Source organism: Bactrocera tryoni, chromosome 5 (assembly GCF_016617805.1).
Source record: "Bactrocera tryoni isolate S06 chromosome 5, CSIRO_BtryS06_freeze2, whole genome shotgun sequence".
Classification (NCBI taxonomy): Eukaryota; Metazoa; Arthropoda; class Insecta; order Diptera; family Tephritidae; genus Bactrocera; species Bactrocera tryoni.
The window spans coordinates 60,247,854-60,269,554 of record NC_052503.1 but is presented as its reverse complement, the minus strand read 5'-3'; the positions used below and the strand labels follow the sequence as shown (position 1 = coordinate 60,269,554).

At 36.1% G+C, this 21,701-nt stretch overlaps 1 protein-coding gene across 1 annotated transcript in view; it reads left to right on the top strand.

The window, feature by feature from the left end:
• Nucleotides 1–218: 218 nt before the first annotated feature.
• The window catches only part of LOC120776470 (IQ motif and SEC7 domain-containing protein 3), a 177,401-nt gene continuing 155,918 nt past the window's right edge, over nt 219–21,701 (top strand). The window contains exon 1 of the mRNA XM_040107140.1: nt 219–1,277. Within this exon, the coding sequence (XP_039963074.1) occupies nt 706–1,277 (572 nt within the window). The 5' untranslated portion in view covers nt 219–705. The remainder of the gene's footprint in view (nt 1,278–21,701) is intronic.

Below are 21,701 nucleotides of genomic sequence, written 5' to 3'. Positions count from 1 at the left end.
CTGCAACTTATGTCTCCCAACCAACAGGCAAACTTTTCGATATTTCTTACGCTTAAATTTTATTACATTTATATTTTGGAAAATCAACCCTGTACAGTAGCCAGTGTTTCAGCCGCACGCAGTTTGCTTCCCTGCAAAGCAGTTGGAAACTTGAATTGCTCCATTGTTGTTTTTTTGTTGGTTTAGTTTTCTTGTTGCTTCTTCGGTATTAATGTGTTCGGTGGAGTTTTGAATAAATTTGTGAAATTTATAAAGCGAATTAGAACTGATATTAATTAAATAAATAACAGCGCAATGTATCGCGACCAATGCAGGGCCTTGTACTAACAATTAAATTTTATGATGGTGTTAATTTCAAGAATCATGCGTAATACTCTGGCAAAATATTGAATGGTTTGTTTATTTGCGCCCACGCTGAGTGCATTTAACAAAGTGTATTTGTGCTACAGTGCATATGAAATATTTAAAAATAGCAAGTTTTAAGAAATATAATCAAATATTACTATAATTTACAAGTTGAAATTGATGAGTAAAGCGAGCATAAAGAGAAATATTGAAGTGTTTTCTGGCTGAATGTGCTTGTTCATTGAGATATAAGTGCAAATATATACATACCTACATATTGAATTTGAAGTAACGGGGGGGAAATACAAAGTGCATCTGTGTTAAGAGACTTGTGTGCGTGTGCGCACGAACGAGTCGAGAATGTGCGATAATGATGAATCCTTTTCGTCACAGCAACAAGACAATCTGCATATTAGAATGAACGAGAGTGGCGAGTGTGGGGATGCTATGCTACTTGCATATAATCAAAACAATTTGGCTCAGGACACAATTTCTCTATGCAGTTCTGAGGCATCTTTCGATCAGCAGCTGCATCAGACCACACAATCGCTTGCCATAGCAAGTTCAATGATGGCCGGTTTTGGCATTGACGCCAACAGCAACGCCAATGCTAGTGGCCTAATAGGTGCCAGCGCGCTCGGTAGCGGCACGAATAGTATTGTACGTTATAATGATTTAAATATTTTCGGTTCTAGTGAGTCTGTGGGTGTTTTGACAACGCCTACGACCACAATACAACCATCGTTGGCACCGCAAATTGCTGCCGCAGTGAATACGGTCAAGATCAATGTAGAGGAGTTGCTGCGCGAGAATCGGGCACTGCGCGAAAAGCTCAAGGAAGTCACAGCTGATCGTGATCATTTGTTATGCGAAGTGTCGAATTTACGATTGGAACTGGATATGTCTGAGTTGAAACAGCTGCCGGAACAAAGGTAAGTGCATTCGTTATTATATTTTTTTTTTACCGTTTTTCTGTATAAACAGAGTGCTGGAGGGTGCGAATGGGTGCGCCAATATATGTCCCTCAAGCAGGATATGTATTACTAAACAGTTCTGGTGGCACTGCCTTGAGGCATTGAGCCTGTGTGGTTGTTGTGGTGGTGTTGCCGGTTTTGCTATTGCCACCAATTTCAGCAACATTGAGTGACTAATAATACGCAAGTTTGTTTGCGTGTTTGTTAGCCCTTAAAAGTCACCCCTATTACACTCGTTCCAATTGCATGGTTGACGTACTGCTTGAAGGTTCAATTGTTTTCGTATAGGTCTCAAGTGCGTCTGGTTTCAAAGTCGTTGTTTTGTTTTTTTTTTAACACAAGAAACAAACGTGTAAAAACTAGTTAAGCACACCGAACGGGGCAACGGAAAAGACAATGCAAGCACTTTTTTTCGTTCAACTAGAGCTTGAAATAATATTTCCATGCGTGTTGACATATCTGTGGGTGTGATTTTTGGTTAGGCCGGTCAAGTATGTTCATATTAACAACAAAAAAATATGTAAACTTTATTGTGCTCTTTAGAAACAAGTTTTTGGTATTAATTAGAGTATTTAATACTGATAAATACTCGTTTACTATTTTTTTATACAAAGTAAATCTGATGTGTTAAAAATTTTCACAGGAATGGCCTGAATTCATTCAAGTTTTTTGCACAATAAAATTTTGGCATGTATTAAATGCGCTTATATGTATGTACTTAGTATCCACATTTATTTAGTCTTTAGTGTTAATGATGTACCAATATTTATTATACCAAATTATATTAATAAAGTAATACTTTCGGTTCTGCCAACTATTTTATTGATCTCATTACGTATGTACATATGTATGTAGTATACTTTTCAATAAGGGTTTGACATATGGATAAAAATATCATAAATTTGTATAAATAAATAGAGATGAGGATTATATATTTCTTATTACATTTCAGCCACAAAAATAAAAATTTGCAGTTAGTTCAATATTGATTCAATCTTTATTTTAAAATTACTTTTTTCCTTTTAATATAATATTTTTTATTAACAAAAATAATAATAATAATAAAATATGTACCAGGATTTCGGAAATAAAATGGGCATGGTCGGATAAAAGAGGTTCTCCAGATCAAGATTTTTTTGCGTTTAAAGTTTAAAATTATCACTATTTGAATTACGTATTTTTTCGATTTAAAATTAATTTTGCACTTATATTTTTAATTTTTATGTTCATTAACACTTCACTTATTCGTTTGTACACATTTGTTTTACATTATATAGTGCAAAAATAGTTTTAATCCAATATTTAACTTATTATTCAAATCTATTTACTTAACAATAACGAAAGAGCTATAAACTGTCAAATAATCAGTGTGAACAAACTAACAAAAATACAATAGAAAGGAAGTTTAATAAAAAGAAATTTAACGCGAAAAAAACCTGAGACACCCCGGTGTTGGACCGCCCAGGGTTACTATTTTTGCATTATATAATGTAAAAAAAAATGTGTACAAACGATTTAAAGAAGTGTTAGTGAACATAAAAATTAAAAGTATAAGTGTAAAATTAATATTACATCCAAAAAATATGTAATTCAAATAGTGAGGATAAAAAGTAAATATTTTAAATTAAATAAATTCAGTATTTTTAGGACATAATATTCCATCAAATTTCTTGAAAAAAATGTTTGTACAAGATAAAAATTAATTAACATGCATAAATTTTGAGATTATGTGAAATTATCTAATTACCTACAACATTTCCATATAGCTTTCATTTATAAAACTCGTAGCTTTGACGGAAATATTAAAAATGCAACCCCTCCCTTCCCCATCCCTTTCACGGTCTTAGATCGTCCGTAAATTATTTTTCCCTTAGTCTTTATTATTTTATCTTTAATTTCCGATGGATTTCATCCGACGCTTTGGTAAGTGTTTTCAAAAATTATTTAACCTGGTCTATATACATATGTATATTAATAACTTCTAGTGTTTTGCCTTTTTCTAAACTGAAAAAACACAAATTTTTTTTATCAAATTAACAGACAAATAACCAACCCGAAATTGCAAAGCTAATCGCGCATGTATGTACTCACTCACCAAAAAGAAGAAAATTAAATAACAACTACAAAAATCGCCGCAGTGAATGGCAAATAAGTTCATTACTACATACTGTTGTTTTTGTCAGCACTAGTGAAACAACCGTGGAGAGCACCGCACCACCACCCTTGAAAACAAACAAATACTTGGTTGCCACCGCATACAAGTATGACTCAAGGCATGAAGATAAGATAAGTTATTCTAGTAGTTTTTTTGTTGTTGGTTCTTTGCACTATTATTTTTGTCGATTTTCTACTCCTTTTCATGCTGTAATTTGGTGTTATCAGACTCATACCGTTTGTTTTTGCCTAGAAGGCACTTTAATTGTGTGTAGGTAAATATGTGTGTGATTCTTTTTTTATTTTCCATTTTGAAGCGCTGTAAGTTTTAAAAGTATATATTCTTTTATATAAGCATATGACATACGGACATTAGAGTGGGTTGTTTTACAGGGACGGTTCATTCTGAACAAATTTCTGACAAATTGCCTAAGAGAATATGGGTGTAAAACCGGTTTCGAGCCAGCGAAACCGTGGCAACTCGAGCTCTTCGTCTGCAATGGGTGGTGGTTTGACTCCAAGAACGCCATTCACGGGAAGGGAGTGGGTGAAGGTGTTGATGGCTCCACTGTGAATGGCGGTCAGTACCTGTCGGAAGTCAGTTGCGTCCGAAGTCCGGTCGGCGTACTGTACGATGTCGTCGACGTAGTCAAGGAAATACCTCTTGAAGCTTCTAAGAGGCGGTTCCGCTCCAAGCAAGTGTCTGCAAGGGTGATGTCTACGAAAACATCCCAGCAGGAACTCCTTGGAGAGGAGTTCATTATGCTCCTTAACTGGGAGCATAAGCGTCTCAATATGTAGGTGTTCGATGGGAGACATCAAGTGGCATCCCGTCGTGGTCCGGAATGCAGCATTCTGACAGGTCTGGAGTTTCCTCACTACATCCAGGCGACCATATTGGTGCTGCGGAATTGAGAACCCGCCGGCCGATTGCCTTGTATGTTGCCAACAACGTTTCTTTGTCTTTTCTCCATGTACTGCCGGCTTGCGACTTGAGGATTTTGTTGCGGCTCTGTGGGCTCTGACCATAATCGCGGTCGTGTGGGGAGTGAAGGAGCATAGACTATCAAAAGTTACACCTAAAATCTTAGGGTTATTGACAGTCGGAATTGTGACTCCATCGATTGCAATAATAAGTTCAAGTCTATACTCCTTCGTACAGTTCGTAAAAATGGTCGCTATGGATTTGGTGGGGGAAAGTGTGAGGTTCCGTGCAGTGAGGAAACGAGAAAGGTTGGAGAGGTAGTTGTTTACTTTCGAATATATGCCATCGATTCCATTGCCCGACGTGAATATCGTGCAATCATCTGCGTACGAGGTTATAGAAACTCTTTCTGGTGGCTGTGGGAGTTTCGAGATGTAGAAGTTAAACAGTAACGGGGAGAGGACACCACCCTACGGAACCCCCTGTTTAATTTTTCTCAGTTTCACCTCGAAGTAGTACGGATGATTGGCGACCGCTCAGGTAGTTCATGGTCCACCTCTAAGTGCTGGAGGAAGCGTACTTTGCAGTCCTGCAGTAGAATTGTGTGGTTGACTGTGTCAAAAGCTTTTGACAAGTCCAACGCTACGAGGATCGTTCTTTCACAGGGTGGTTTCTGGTTGAGGCCACGAACTATATGAGCATTTATGACGCTAAGTGCTGTGCACTTTTCGGAATCCTTGCTGGTGGCTGGCTAGGCTCAAATGGTGAGTGAAGGTCGGGAGTAGCAAGACCTCAAGTGTCTTCACTACTGGGGAGAGGAGAGTTATAGGACGATAGGACTCCCCTTTGTTGGCGGGTTTCCCAGGTTTCAGTAGTGGGACCACTCTTCCGACTTTCCACACATCTGGTATTTGAAGAGTGGTCAGCGACAGGTTGAAGACCTTGGTGAGATAGCTTACTCCCGTCGCGCCTAATAGCTTTAGTATGAGCATGTTGATTCCATCAGGGTCAATGATGGAAGACGCCGATTTAGAAGATTTTGATTTGTTGATGACATTCTGAACCTCCTCATCGGTGAAAGTAAGTGGCGCGCAGTCGTTTGGCATTTTGCGCAGCCGTTAGTTTACACATCGCTTGGTTTTGTCTACCGAAGGGTGCAGTGTAAACTGCCGGTTAAATAACTCGCGCACTTCTTCGGGTCCGAACTTCAACTCGGTTGTCATGTCTCTTCGAGTTAGACAAAGCCTTGACAGTAGCCCAAAGCTTACTCACAGCGATGGAGAGGTTGCAGGACTTCAGGTGCTCTATCCATTTCGTCCGCTTATGATGGTGTACCATTCGCCGAATCTCCGATATCAATCCGTTATTCGGGGATCCCCGGGATCGGCATGGCGTAAAGTGTCGCACTGTATAGCTAAAACGGCTGCTTCGGCTGGGAAATTAGGGCGGTTTTCCGCTATTCTTCTAGCCGGGAAGCGAGCGGTAGCTGCTGCGATCACCTTGCGGAATCGACGTTCGCCAACGCATACATCCGTAGGAATGGGTAGAGCGTTGAAGGTGCTCTCAATAAATTCTGTGAAGCCGACGCAGTTCGCTTTGTTAAAAATCAGGAGGTTTCTCGATCGAGATAAATTTGGGCAGATGGTCTGATGCGAGAGTTAGCATAGGTCGCCAGGTTATGCTATTTATCAGACCACCACTAGCAATTGTAATATCGGGCGAGTTATTACAGGTGCCCATAATTCTGGTGGGTGCTTCGTCAATCATTGTGCAGAATGTCGAATCGTCAATCTGTTCCGCCAGCTCAATCGCCTACGATCGTTTGACAGGCAGGAATGTCAAAGATAGTTAAAGTCGCCGTGTACCAGACGGTTTTCACCACGAAGTAGCGCGCCTATATTCGGGTGATATCCTGTAGGGAAACATGTAACTGGGGGTATGTATATATTAAATATTTCGAGCTCGACATCGCCTGACTGGATAGCTATACCCTGACATTCTAGGGTATTACTTTGAAATCGGCACAACTCCGAAGATCTGAGCGGCTGTTTAGTTTGGTTTCTTGGACCGCAGCTATCGATACGTGTTCCCGATTCATAAGTGCAACTATCTCCTCGATCTTACTCTGGAGTCCGTTGCAGTTAAATTGAAAATGCGGGTTTGTCGCGGGTGTCCGTGGGTGATCCTGGGGGTGAGGGAGTGGCGTGTAAGTGGTATTTGTTGCAGCTGCTGAACCCGCAGGGGCGGTTGTCGCACTGGGGTGTTGGTTGGCGACGCCACTGTTGTGTGTTACGGTGGCAGACCCCTGCAGCATGGGGCAATGCAAGCGCAGCATGGGGCAATGCAAGCGCAGGAATTGCACTTGACTGATGTGACGTTCCGACGTATTACGGTCTGATACACGGAACAGATTGTGCGAGGAACCAAGAGTTGCTGATTGGTTCTTGTCCGAGGATGGGAGCGGGATGAAGGTTTGGGAGGGGGTACAAGTCAGAGTGGCAGCTATGTTGCCTGTTTGAGCTCCTGTGGACCGTGGAGATCCTCTGTTGGCCACTCGGGTTGAGTGGCGGCTCGGCGCGGCGCGCTAACTATGTGCAGATTGCACAGCCGTAAAGGCTTGTATCGCAGTATTGCGTAGGCAACATGGGGCCACGTAACTCGTGGTGGCACACTTTACTGCAAAATTTTATTACGCTATATTAATTACATCTTGATCTGTGTACTGGATAGTGATAGTGATGGATAGTAGGCGTGATTATAACCCGATTTCGCCCATTTTCACACTGTGACATAGGATTGCGAGAAGAATGCTGTTTACTAAATTTAGTCGAAATCGGTCTGTTGGGTCCTTAGATATGGGATTTCATCAAAAAGTGGGCAGTGCCACGCCCATCCTCCTTTTCACACCGGTTCCCATGAAGCCCTCTCATAAGATTTCGAAGGTAAAATTTAATCTATGGGATATATATGATTTAGTTGTCCGATCTGCTCGATTCCTACAAATGATCAATAGAATGTCAAAAACAAATCAAAAAATCTCTGGCTCGAAATCGGTTTTAGTTAGAACTATATTCTCTCAAGCTGTTCAGAATTAACCGTAGAACATTTTCCGCATGCACGATTTTATAAAAAAAAAAAACGACCCGCCCTACTAGTGTACATACATACATGTGTGTGTGTTTGGCGAGTCAGCAAACCACGTCGTTGGCGATAACGAGATAACTGTTTTGGTAGTTACTTTATTTCGAACACGATTTTAATCAGTCGAAAAGCGGCATGAAGTCATCACTACTACTACCACTACTATCTTCACACTCCTCCACTCCGCTACAATCTTCTGCTTGGTTTTCAAATAGCTGTTAGATGTGCCACCGATAACGATGCCTGTGAATGCGCTCTGTGTTCTTGTTGAATTTTTCCAATCCATTGTGCGAACAAAATTAGCGTGCAAAGCGGTGTTGTTGGCATTTGCATGTAGTGGTTGCAGCAACACCACACAAAGCTGCACTAAAGACTGCGTTTAAAGCGCACATAGTTCATACCCTTTGACCTTAGGGTTTTAATTTTATAGCTTACACAGTGTAACTGGCAGTTAATAAATAACACTGTCGCGTAAGCGCACACTTTCCTATGCGCTATTTTTCTCGAAAGTGACAACCCAGTTAACTAAAAATATTCATACTTACATGATTGGATATTCGTAACGGTAAATTTTACAAAAATAATATTTTTTGGCGATTTGCAACTATTCACACAAACTTTTACTGGTAGTGCATATATAAAAATATTGGCAGTCGAAAAAGCCTTTTCGTATTTTGTCAATAGATGTCGTTTCCTACGTTCATATATGTTCGTATATTTCCAATGCTACCAATCACATTGTTCACAGCATATAATGTTGGAAAGATGAGATTTTCAGCTTCATTAAAAAAATATATTCGGAGAAGTTGAAAAAAAGTTACAGCTGTTCGAAAATGAGTGAAATTAATGAAGAAATTCGCTATATTTTGAAATTTGTGTATAAAAAAGGGAAGGGTGCCACGCAAGTGACCAATGAATTTTGTTAAGTTTACGGAGACGATGCTGTATCAGTTTGATTTAGACAACAATGGTTTGCTCACTTCCTTTTTTGAAATTTCGATTTACACTGATGAAAGTTTTACACTGATGGAATAATGTCTCGTGCGGAAAACTGGCAAAAAGCGGTCGACCAAAATGGTACATAAGTATTTGCTTATTTATTTATTAGTATGTATACATAAATATAAAAAAAAAAAAATAAGTTGAAGTTCAATTAGAAATACTAAAAGGCTTTTACGAATACCCAATATCAAACATTTCTCAAATACCTTTCATATAATACCAATAAGGTAATATCAAATGAACTTAACCAACTTTCTTAAATTGAACTTTACCAACAGAACAAAGCTCAACAGAAATGTTTCGTCCCCTTTCCGAGTTCGATGTTGCAAATTTAAATATTTTAGTTATTTTATCAATATAAATAAATAAAAAAAATGGACAGATTCCAATCCTTAAAAAAATTTAAAAGGAGCTTTTGATATGTTTTCGCTTAATTTTACGTATTAATTTGTTGTATAAATTTTATACTTCTGAACTTTTACTTCTCAAACCTATCTAGAAATAGTTGTAAACCCTTTCGAAAAATCTTTTCAAATTTAAGACTTAACAACTATTTTATTTAATGCCCATATTTTATATAATAATGCCTTTATATCAATTTTATAGAATTAAAATTATTTTTAGCTTTCTTAGACAAGGGATTTCAGTTGATAGTGTTTATTATAATATTTTATAATTCACATATGGGCCGATATATGCGGTATAAAGTCACCCGGAAGTACGAAAATCTGTATATCAGCTATATATAGAGTCTAAAAGAATTTTTGATCCCATTCATCCCATTTTTAGCACACAGACATACTGCTATCAGGAGAGGATTCTTTCTGAATTTCAATTATAAATCTAACATATTCTCGGTAAAATGTCAACAATAAGTACGGGGGTCCAAATATTCGGTACCTAAGGACTTGCTTTTTGTACGATTTGGACAATTTTTGGCCATGGTGTTGCACACTCTAAAGACATTATGTGTTGAAGGTTTTATCCCATACTGTAGTATAAAAATGTCAGGGGAATGTCACAAACCAAAGGAGTTTTGATAATAAGTGGTTTAAGAGATATGTGCATTAAACATATTAGAGGGCGGAGCCAAGCCGACTTTTTTCAAAGATTTTGTCAAAGACTTTGCCTGGGTGCCAGTTTGTAGGCGAGGCAGTAGTCCGATTACGCTCTTTTTTTTGTCATGAACACGTGTACCATCATTACCATATCTCAAATTTTTGTCAAATTATACCTTGCACAAAAGGGCGCGCGGGAAGACAGATATCCGGATTACAAACAACCGTTAGGTGAACAAAACTATTATACCATATAGCAGCATGTTGCAAGAGTATAAAAAACTAAAGTGGAAGTTGTTAGAGTACTTGCGTTGAGAATTTTATTATGCTCAAATTGAAAATATCGAAAGTTCGATATCAAACGAGGTTTCAGACAAAGCTACTCCCAATCAGGGGAGTACGAAATATCAGCTGTCATCAAACAAACAGTCGTCGCACTCGCGACTTGGCTCCCTTGTCACTGTTGACAGTCATAACTTCGAAGTCGCAGATAATTTCCTCTATAATGGAGCAACAACAATGTCAGCCTCGAAATCCAACAGGTGAAACTTCGACTGAGTGGGCAATTGAGAAGTAAAGTCCTCTCTCGACGAACAAAGACTAAACTCTATAGTCATTCATTATTCCCGTCCTGCTATACGGTGTAGAGGCATGGATGATGACAACACCTAATGAGTCGAACGATGAAAACGCTCAAGCTCTGAAAGTATCCGACGCAGTACCCGCCGGGGGAAGCAGAAGACGTGGCTGCACTTGGTATTTCGAATTTGCTCCAAATTGCGAAAAGATTGAACGACTGTCGCGCTGTTGTAAACTCGGTTATAACCGCCTAAGCGGTGTCTACGCCAATAAAAAAAAGAAGAAGAAATTGAAGAAATAAAAATTGACATATATATGTAAGTCTGAAGCTGAAAACACAGTTAAGAAATATAAGGAAATTGAGAAAATTATGTTCAATGTCAATTTTTAAATACCTACATACTACATACATATTAATAATTTAATAATTCTAAAGTTGGGAATATTATTGAGAAAAGTATAAATTTCAGCTTGACGAAATGATTGAAAAATTCGAGACATGTTTAGAGATTAAAGATTGGTTTTTTTAAATTAAAAAATATTATCAATTTGTAAAATAATTGAAAATTATATTCAAATGTAGTATCTCAACTTGAGAATATTACTGAAAAACATAAGTCTCTTTAGTTATAAAACAAAAAAAGATTTGCTAAGAAAGTTAACAATATCAACTTCATAATGTTATTAAGAAATGTAAAACTTTTTTGAACCTAACAGTTTTTGGTCGTTTAAAAATTCTACCTAAAATTAAGACCTTTATTTTAAGTAACAGCTTCAAATGTTTACTGGGTTACAGGTTCCAACAACAATAGCGATCACTCATTATCACATTTCAAATTCTATTTTACATTTTTTCCGTTTTTGTTTTTGTTTTTTACTTTTACTTCATTAGCACTGCAGCGAAAACAGATTTGCCCTGTGGCTGGTTTGACGTTTGGCTTGTCTTAAAATATTTACGAGTAATTTTACTTATTCTTCTACCTTCATGTTATCTCCTACACATTGCATTCTCTCTTTCTTTTATTTTTATGCTCTTGCAACCAGTTGCTGCAGAGTATTATAGTTCTGTATGTACAACCGTATCACCTAAAACTAAGCATCTATCTTGGGTTATATACATATGTATATACATATAAATGATCAGGATTACGAGAAATGTTGATATCCGATTGACTGTCTGTCTGTCCGACTGACCGTGCAAGCTATAACTTGAGTAAAAATTGAGATATCTCGATGAAACTTGATATGTGGGTTCCTTAGTACAAAAAAAATTTCAAGCTCGTAGATGGGCGTAATCGAACCACTGCCACGCCCACAAATCGCCATTAACCGAAAACATATAAAATGCCATAACCATTAAGATATATTGTTGTAGTTTGGTACAGCGGATTGGAGTAGCAAGGGGCACTTGAGGGTGAAAAAAAAATTATTTAAATTTAATTAAAACTGTTCAAGCGCCTAGGTACGAATATTTAGAACCCGGTACCTATAGTTGATTTTTTATCGAAAATGTCGGACGGTATACAACGCAATCAAATTATGTATGGATGCGCCTACAGACGCTGCTATAGTAAGAATCGCCAAAAATTATCCATTTAAATCATCACGGCGGGTAGCAGCTGATATCAACCAATCATTGGGCTCTAGACTTGTCAGAAGACGTATGAATCAGGCAAAGTTTTTCGGACGCATATGGAGGAAGAAACCATTGCTTTCAATAAAAAATATTTCGAAACGACTGATATTCGCCAAAGCTCATCAATAGAAAAGCTTAAATTTTTAGAAAAATTTATTGTAGAGTGACGAAACAAAGATTAACAGGATAGAATAGGACCAGATGGTAGAATATTTGTACATCGTCTTTAGTGCCAAGAATATACTCCTAGGTACACTCAGAAGACGATAAATCATGGTGGCGAAAATATTATGGTTTGGGGAGCATTTTCTTGGCATGGTGTAGGTCCGCTCGTAAGAATCAATGGAAAAAACCATATGGAACCATCTGCTTTTGAGTCTATGTCAATTAAATGGAATTTATGCCAGATAACGATCCCGCCTCGAAGATACAGTGAACCAATAAAGTTTACATAGACCTAGTTCTATTAAATTACGACACGTTATTTGTTTTAAAATGAATAAATTTTTTGGGTTTTTCGATCCATTTCAAGATATGTATATTTAACATTAAATGTAACATATCAAAATTTTTTTTTTACTCAAATAAGAAAAATTAATGCTAAAGCTTAAAATGCGCCTAATTCATATCAAAAAAGTTTACGTACACCAATGTTTATTTATATAAATCAAAAGTAATTACAATAGTTTTAGCAGTTTTGACCTACATTTTGTTGCTATTATTGTCCCTAGACGTCGACGCATGCTCCCCACTCGATTTTTAATATTATTTCCGGATATTTTGACCCACTTAGTCGATGATCCACTTTTTTAGCCTTATTTTGATGAAATTCGATGTTTTCGAATACGGAAAACCAATTCTACAGAGAGGATAGATATTTTGAGCGCAAAGCCCTGACTTAAATCCAATTGAAAACCAATGGATTGAAGTTAAGGCTGAAATTTGTTTTGCACCCTAAATTATTTCCCTGGCTTTGATTCTTGCAAGTTGCAAGAGTATAAAATGTTCGGTTACACCCGAACTTAGCCCTTCCTTACTTGTTTTTTTTTTTTTTTTTGGTGTTGTGTGGAAAGTAGGTAACATGATTTTATGCGAATTAGACACCAAAAGCGTAACTCGCAATTCTACAGCTAAGCCGACCGCGGCACGCACAAGCCGAGAATATAGCAAAGGCATGCAGCAACAACAATCACAATAATACCGCTTCCATTTGCGAGAATTATTAACCCGCATGGCACCGCGGCGCACCCAAAGAACACCATAAACTGCAACGCGCTGCGCTGACACTCTGCAAATACACACACACGTAAATATGTTGGCCCCACCGCGCGCTCCACATATTCCTTGAAACAAAACAAAACATAAACAGAAAATAGTTGCTCGCTTCCACCTGAAATTCACTCGCTATGCGTAACCATACACTTTTAAGAGTGCACATATATATATGTGTTTGTGTTCATATGTGTATATTTGGCTCGCTTTGAGTTGAGAAGCAGCACCGTGATGAAAATTATGGTGTGCCTCAGTAACGCGGTCGACTGCAGCAGCGTTGCTGACTCGTTTGCCAATGCTCGTCAGCAGTGAACTTCTAATATGCACTAAATTTAGCAACTTTGGTGGGGTGACATGGAAAAATGTTATAATTAATAGTGTGTACAAGTTCCCTTACTGTTTTTTTGTTATTATATATGTATGCATCTCTGCAGCACGCAGTCTTTCGTTTAAGACTTGCTTTCATTATAAAATGTCGTTGTGTGTTTTTGTTGTTGTAAGTGATTGTGATTTCTTTGTGGTTGTACTCATTTTAATTTAATTTTTCTCATTCTATAATTTCTTCTGCGTGAACAAACCACCCAGCCTCTCTGGTTGGTCGTCCATAAGTTTCTCGTGTTTTTTATTTTTCGTTGTACTCTCGCGCCTTTGTGTAGGTTTATATGTTTGTACTTAAATTTTCCAACGAAACTATATAAACGATTGAAAGAATTTTATTTATTTTTATTATTGCGGAGGTTCTTTAGATACAAGTACTTTGTGCGCATAGTGGTGCACAAAGTAATAGCAGCGGCAGTGGTAGCCGTAAAACTAAATTTTATTCACCAAAATGAGTGTTTGTCTAAAAAATTATTAATTTGCAAAATATTAGCACGTTGGTCATTGTTAAGAACTTAACCCTTTGCACTCGAGAGGGGACTCCCACTCACCAAAGCAACCTTCCGCAACACGAGAGGTGACTATCGCTCACCACTTATTTTGATGCGGTAACTCGGTCGCGGGACTTACGGTTTTCGTTTACTTTCTTCGACGCGGGTTCTTACGCTCTTTCTATATACCCTTATGAAGTATAAACGGAGATGGAGATAAGATTTTCTTATCTGGGATTAGTCCGCAATCAAGAACCGGACTGCGTTTTCGGCATCAGTTCAAACCTGACAGTCGTGGTAGAATGATTCCTGAATTTAAATTGTTTGATCCCTAAATACATGAAACATAATACCAAATTAAGTTCAAATGAAGATGAGTTTGATTTCATGATGCTTAAAGAGGAAATTACGGCTCTACACAGAGATCTTCAAGATACAGAGTATAACAGCAGTAGTGACGATAGTGATTGTGATAGCCGGAAATGCATCTCGGCAGTTGTTATCTCAAATACTGTACAAAGCCAAATTACAAAGAGTAACATTTGAAAAGTTATCATCTTAAATATGTAAAGATACATTTAATATTAAAATATAAAAGTTTTATGTGTTACTTTATGTGTGTAATCATTTTATGTTAGATATTAAGTTAGAGGTAAAAAATTCACCAAATACGCTACGAAACGCTTCGAATTGCATATTCGCCGCGCGAAATAGGTCCCGAGGGCAAAGGGTTAATATTTCTTTTCTCTCACAAAATAAGTGTGCGTCCATAGGGTGTTCAAAAAACCTTCAAAGAAAGTTAAAATTTTCTAAGGCTCTAGCAAAACTTAATTTTCCTCACAAAGTCATCACAGTGAAGTAGTTTCAGTTGTTCACTTCCTATTGATGAGTTTGAGATTCGTTTTCAAACATACAAAATTCAAATAATCACCCGGGCGATTTCAAATTTTTGGAATTTTTTCTGTTATATGAATTTACAGAAACATTTAACACCAGGTTGGCGTTCTCAGGGACCAGTGATTGCAATGATAACTTGTTCTATATCCTCACATTAGAACCTCTAGATGCAATGCTTTCAATGCCTACAATTTAGAAAAACTCTTCAAAATACTTGAAAAACTATGGTTCTTGTCCAAAACGCCTGATTATGTGAATACAAAGCATCCAAAATCCAAAGTTCCCAATTATTGATAAAAAAAAAGCACCTCTTCAATTGTGGGTTGGAAAAATACCATTGTGTTTGACTATTAAGTCTTGTTATTCATTTTTTTATTCACAAAAACACTGAACACTGATTTAATTAAGCTATTAAGAAAAGGTTGCTAAAACCAAAACTCAGAAGATCGTTTAAAATCAGTGAGGAATTCTTAGTCCATCATTCTACAAAGTCTATTAGTTTCTTATAAAAGATTTCCACTTATACCTTCTCTTACAAATATAACAGTTCGCTGTCTTGTCGACAAATTGTACTCCTCAAACAATTTTTCTCAAGTTTTATGATACCAATGACTTCCAATTTTAAATAGTATAGTAATTCTTCGTCTCCGTCAGTTATGTATAACCTGAATCGCGAACTGTTTTAATCGGATTAGTTTGTAATAGGAACTGGCTTTGTTTTAACCAAAATTAACTTCAGTTCCGACTATCGACGAAACTTTCTAATAATGAAATAACATTCTGACGAATTTTAAACCCGAACGAAGCAGGAAGTTAGCAGATCCCATTCGAAGTTGGTACTCATAGCTCCATCTAGTTATTAGGTTTGTATGTATGTATGTAATTTATCTAGCAAAACAATGTATAAATATATCGCGGCCTTCGACTTATGAGAGATCTTTACCGATGCCTTATTTACATATGTACCTCATTATTAACTTCTAACGGTGATATCAGCTGTTAACTCAGTTATTTTACTTGCAACATCTATCGTTGTCTCGATATCAAAAAGTTGCTGAGAAGATATAAAATGATTTTATATATTATTTATGAAACTAATTAATTTTTACACACTTTACTGTAGATAACAAGTGTTTGCAGGTGAATTCTGTGTGTGGTATTTTTCGCCATAATGCACAAATGCTAAAAGACTATAAATATATTTTTCACTTAGCCATGTACTCAATAATCATCTATTTATGACGCTACATAGTATGTGAGTACTTACTGAATATTTATGTAAGTGGATGGCTATGAAAAATGGAACTTGATAAACTTGTCAATGTTTCTTCAGTGTTAAGAATTTTCAATGCACTGTTTATTTTCGAAAGAACATTAACTGCTTAAGCCCTTGGAACAGGGTTGAATCTGCCACGAAATATTTTATTCAAGAAAAATTTATTTTTTACCATAAATATAAAAACCCATCACTTAGTACAATTTTTAGTATATCTTATATATAATAGGTTGCTTTATTATAATAATAGTAAGCTTCAAAACTAGCCACCTAATAAAAAATTAATTCAACCAATTAGAATATGAAGCTTTCCTATCGTCACGACAGTTGGGTCTATGTAACCGGAATCGACAACCCAAAGGCTATCAACTCGGTATCATATTTCAGACTATTTGTGTATATGTAATCTATTTTATATTACCAGACATATGTTACTGTATACGATATCGTTAAAGCTTGTCTTAACCTTAATCCAATTGAATGGAAAAAATGTTTGTTATAAATAAGTTCGCAAGCAGTTGAATTATATGGAAATACAAATTATTTATTATGTAATGTCAAAGTAGTTACTAAATCTTCGTCCAACAACTGAGCCGAAAATCATAAAATAAACCACTTACATATAAAGTTGGCATAATCTACTCAATATATAAAATATGGGTCTATCTACCGATATTTACTAAAATTTATTTTTCGCTGTTTTTCTTTTTAATTTAATTTCATCTCAAAGTATACATACATACATATATGTATGTATAACATTTCGTTTTATGTTATTAAATAATTCATGTTATTATTGTAAAAACTGTATTTTTCAATTTAAATTTTTATACTCTTGCACCTTGCAAGAATCAAAGCCAGGGATAAAACCAATCATATAGAAGTCCGCCGGATATTCGAAATCCTGATATAACTTATATAGGGGCTAGGCCAAGGTTTCGCTCAATTGCATCTATTTTAGGCTCAAATATACACTGTTATGAATAAAACACGCTCTATTATTTGCGATCTCCACATATTGTCCGATATATGCGGTACAAAGTCAGCCGGAAGTTCGAAAATCTTTATATTAAGTATATGGGGGCTAAAGAAAGTTCGATTCAACCCATTTTTGACATACAGACATACCATTATAAGAGAAGGAATATCCCTTAATTTCAGTTATATACATATATCGCACGTTGACCGACATTTTCGATCAAAAGTCAACTATAGGTACCCTGGTCTAAATATTCGGTACCTAGGGGCTTGAACAGTTTTTATTGGATTTAAACAATTTTTGGTCATAAAGTGGCACACACTAAATAAATTATTTGTTCAAAGTTGTATCCCGTTAGATTAATTGCTTCTTAATTTGTGTACTGGAAACTGAATGAATCAAATGGAAATTTATAATTGTGCTATATGGGAAGTAATTTGGTTGTTGTAGCTTAAGTGGTTTAAGAGATATGTACATTAAACTCTCCCTTTTTCAAAGGTGTTGCTCACAGGCTTTATATTTTAACTTAGTGCTTAGTTATGGCACCTTACATACATATACATATGTTTCGGATAATGACAATTTGTGGGCGTGCCAGGGGTCCGATTACGCCAGTCTACGAACTTAATTTTTTTATACCCTGAACAGGGTATATTAAGTTTGTCACGAAGTTTGTAACACCCAGAAGGAAGCGTCGGAGACCCTATAAAGTATATATATAAATGATCAGTATGTTAAGCTGAGTCGATTTAGCCATGTCCGTCTGTCTGTCCGTCTGTCTGTCTGTATATATACGAACTAGTCCCTCAGTTTTTAAGATATCGTTTTGAAATTTTGCAAACGTTATTTTCTCTTCAAGCGGCTGCTCATTTGTCGGAACTGCCGATATCGGACCACTATAACATATAGCTGCCATACAAACTGAACGCTCGGAATCAAGTTCTTGTATGGAAAACTTTCACATTTGACAAGATACATATGTACATACATATATTCACGAAATTTGGTATATATTATTTCCTAAAGCAACAATGTAATCTCCGAAGAAATTGATCAGGTCGGTTAACTATAGCATATAGCTGCCATACAAGCTGAACGATCGATATCAAGTTCTTGTATGGACAACTTTCGTATTTGACGAGATATCTTCACGAAATTCCGCACGGATTACTGCTTAAGATAATAATATAAACTCCCAAAAAAATTGTTCAGATCGGAAAACTATATATAACTATATATAGTTACTTAAAGAAATGCACCTGTGAAGGGTATATTAGCTTTTTTCTTGTTTTGTACTAAGGAATTCACATATCGAGTTTCATCGACATATCTCAATTTTTACTCAAGTTACAGCTTCCACGCTAACGGACGGACGGACAGACAGACAGTTAACCGGATTTCAACTTTTCTCGTCATCCTGATCTTTTTATATATATAACCCTATATCTATCCCGTTTAGTATTAGGTGATACGTACAACCGTTAGGTAGTGAACAAAACTGTAATACTCTTTAGCAGCTGGTTGCAAAAGTATAATAATTATAAGTTTATTCTCGCTGCATTTTTCTCTATTTCGCATTTTATGCGTTATACATTTTTCACCTATTGTAATAATTTCACTTCTTTTCTTAAAGTAAAACTTGATCTATATTCATACTTAGAGTTTAGTACATTTAGGAGTATATATTTTTAGAAGTTTTTGTTGGCTCTAATATTGCAAAATTGTAATGCCGTTTGTAAAAAAAAAAAAAACAAATAAAAGTGTTGTTAAACATGTATTTTCTTGTTTAAATTTGAAATAAAAGTATTTTTTTCAATTTAGTATTCTTTTTTTGGCACCTTTATCAATTAATTTTTATCTTTTGGCGATTACTTTAATTCAATTCGCACCATTGATATTATTATTAATACATTTTTCAATTAGTGCTTGAAAAAACAGCAGCAGCTCCATTTCATTTATTTGTGATCGTATGGTATATATGTATATGTATATACTTTCTGCATTCGCGCTTGTTCGTGCCGAAAATTTATATTTTTGGCAGCCATAATTCCGAAAGACCACTCAACACTGTTTACCTTGGTCAAAACTACACTATTTTTGAGTAAGTACATATAGTATACATATATGTACATATATTCATTAAAAACTCGAAAGTGTGTTTTAACAACAAAACGATATGCAACAATTTGTTTGTTTGTTTTTCTGCTTAAAAACACTTTTTTCCTACCAACAATTTGGCCAAAAAAAGAATGTTCACAAAGCGTGCAAAATAAAGGCACAACAATGCCTGAAATAACGCAACATTTTTTTAAGCTTGTTCGGCGATTAATCAGCCATCAGACCGAGCAACAAAAAAGCCAAAATTACGAAAATAAATAAATAAATACTTTTACGTTTTGGACGTAAAGCAAAAATTAATTCAAGGTAAACGTTTTTGTCTGTAAAAATATATATTTATATGCAGTTATGCAGAAATATACTCAATATACATACATACATATGTTTGGAAATATTTATTTGTTCAATTATACCATATTATCATATATATTATGCACGCAGCATAACTGTAATCTATTATTATGCTCAATGCATGGAAATCGGAAAATCGTAAATTAACATAAATTAATTTTAAATGTTGCACGCATTGAAATTTTTTCAATCTCTTTATTTTCTTCATTTTTACTTTTTTTATATTTTTTTATTTCTCACTTAAATGCAAGCGCCCAAAATGTGGTACTTCCGGCCAAAGCTCAAGCATATACGTTTACTTACCAACACATTCACTGCCAAACATGTGTGTTCCCCTCGAGCGTGTGCAGCGCAAAGCTCAGCAATGCATTGCCGCAATTCGCCCTAATGATTGCCAAGTTGAGTGTGCGCGCACTTAAGTCATGCACTTATATGCAGATGTTTTAATCAGCACGTACTTATTTTGGTTTTGTACCGACGAAGTATTGGAAAACCGAAAACAATCGTAAAAAAGTGATTTCCACGCGGATTTGCTTTTAACGTTTGCTCTGCGGCTAGCTAAGGTTAACTTTAATTGTAAATCATAATATATACTATATATTTTAAATTCAAATTGTTTATATAAAAGTTGTTTATGTGTTATTGGTGCTAAGTGCTTATAGTATTGGGGTAGGCCTAAACCCTGAAGGAATGAATATTTTTTGTGAAAAAAATTTCGATTGAAGTAATTTTGTTTTCAAAAGTTTTACAAAATCTTTTTTTCCTTTTACTATTGAAATTAATAAAAACAAAATTGATACCTGCATTCCTGCATTCAATATTGACAAAATTGGCAGGAATTCCATCAATTTCGACCACCACAAATCATTTATTAGCATCTATTAAGCTCCATTAACCGCAAAGTAAAGTTTCTTTTTCGCTACGACACTTTCTATTTCCAAAGACACGGGGTTATTGTTTTGATTGCTGTTTATAGATATTAACTCTGAAGTTGGATTCTAACACATTAGAATTTAGATCCGCGACTTTCCCAATAGCAAAGTTTTCTGCTTGAAATATTCTGTAGTGGCTCGGCATCATAAAATGCTGACTTATGCCTAACACTGGACTGGAGTGTATCCCTGAAGTCCGTTCTCCATTTTCGCGCCGCCCATATAAATGTTTAATTCGTTGTGCGCAATTATCACATCCTTAGGCCAACTGTATCCTTCTATGTATAATCAGAATTTTCTTTCCCAATTGAAAATTGAGATCACGCAGTCGGTGGCTGCCAAGACACCATTACCCACCGCGCTTTGCCCAAAGGTTCTATAAGTAAATCCCCCTGCAGTCAGTAGCTGACCCACTGTTTTTGCGCAGTATTCAGTGAAAAGGTCTATAGGTGACATTTTTAGTACTAGTTCAACAGTCGCCATTGGAGTAGTTCCTAAAGCGTCGGTATGCACAGCGCAGGGAGCGGCTTATAAAAATTTATTCAACAGAGATAGCACACCATCATGTGGTGTGCTCCTATACACTTCCCTTATTATTAAAGTGTCGTTCCATTCTGCTTTTTCTTCTAGAGATCAAGAGGGTTCTAACCCACGTTGTATAAAAGGATCGAAACTTATTGACTCAATACTATTCAGAACAGATTTCGTAGTACCATTATTAAATGCTTCAGAAATGTCCAGGAACATTCCAAGAGCTTAGCCCTTATATTCAAGAATCTTTTCAATGTTAAATACCAGTGTATTGAGTGTATTGAGTCTCTACGGACCTGCCTATTGTGTATGTGTGTTGCGCTTTGGAGAAGTTTCCAGGAAGCGCTGGTTAATTTGGGGCTATCAAAAATGCCGAAATATGATACATTTGCTTATTGACTAAAGTAAGGAGTCCTCTTAAAGAACTTACTGACATAAACTTGCTTAATCGCCATACGGTGATTTTGCTAATTACGAATTAAAACGATGACTTGAAGGTCTCAATAAAGAAAAAATATTTTCAATTGGCAAATTAAGATGAAATTATATTGAAAGTAATTTATTTCAATATTAATGAGAGTTATTTAATTAATATCTAAATTTTAAAATAGAACTAAGAAATAACGTTAACTTCGTCTGCACCGAACCGAAACAGGTGTTTT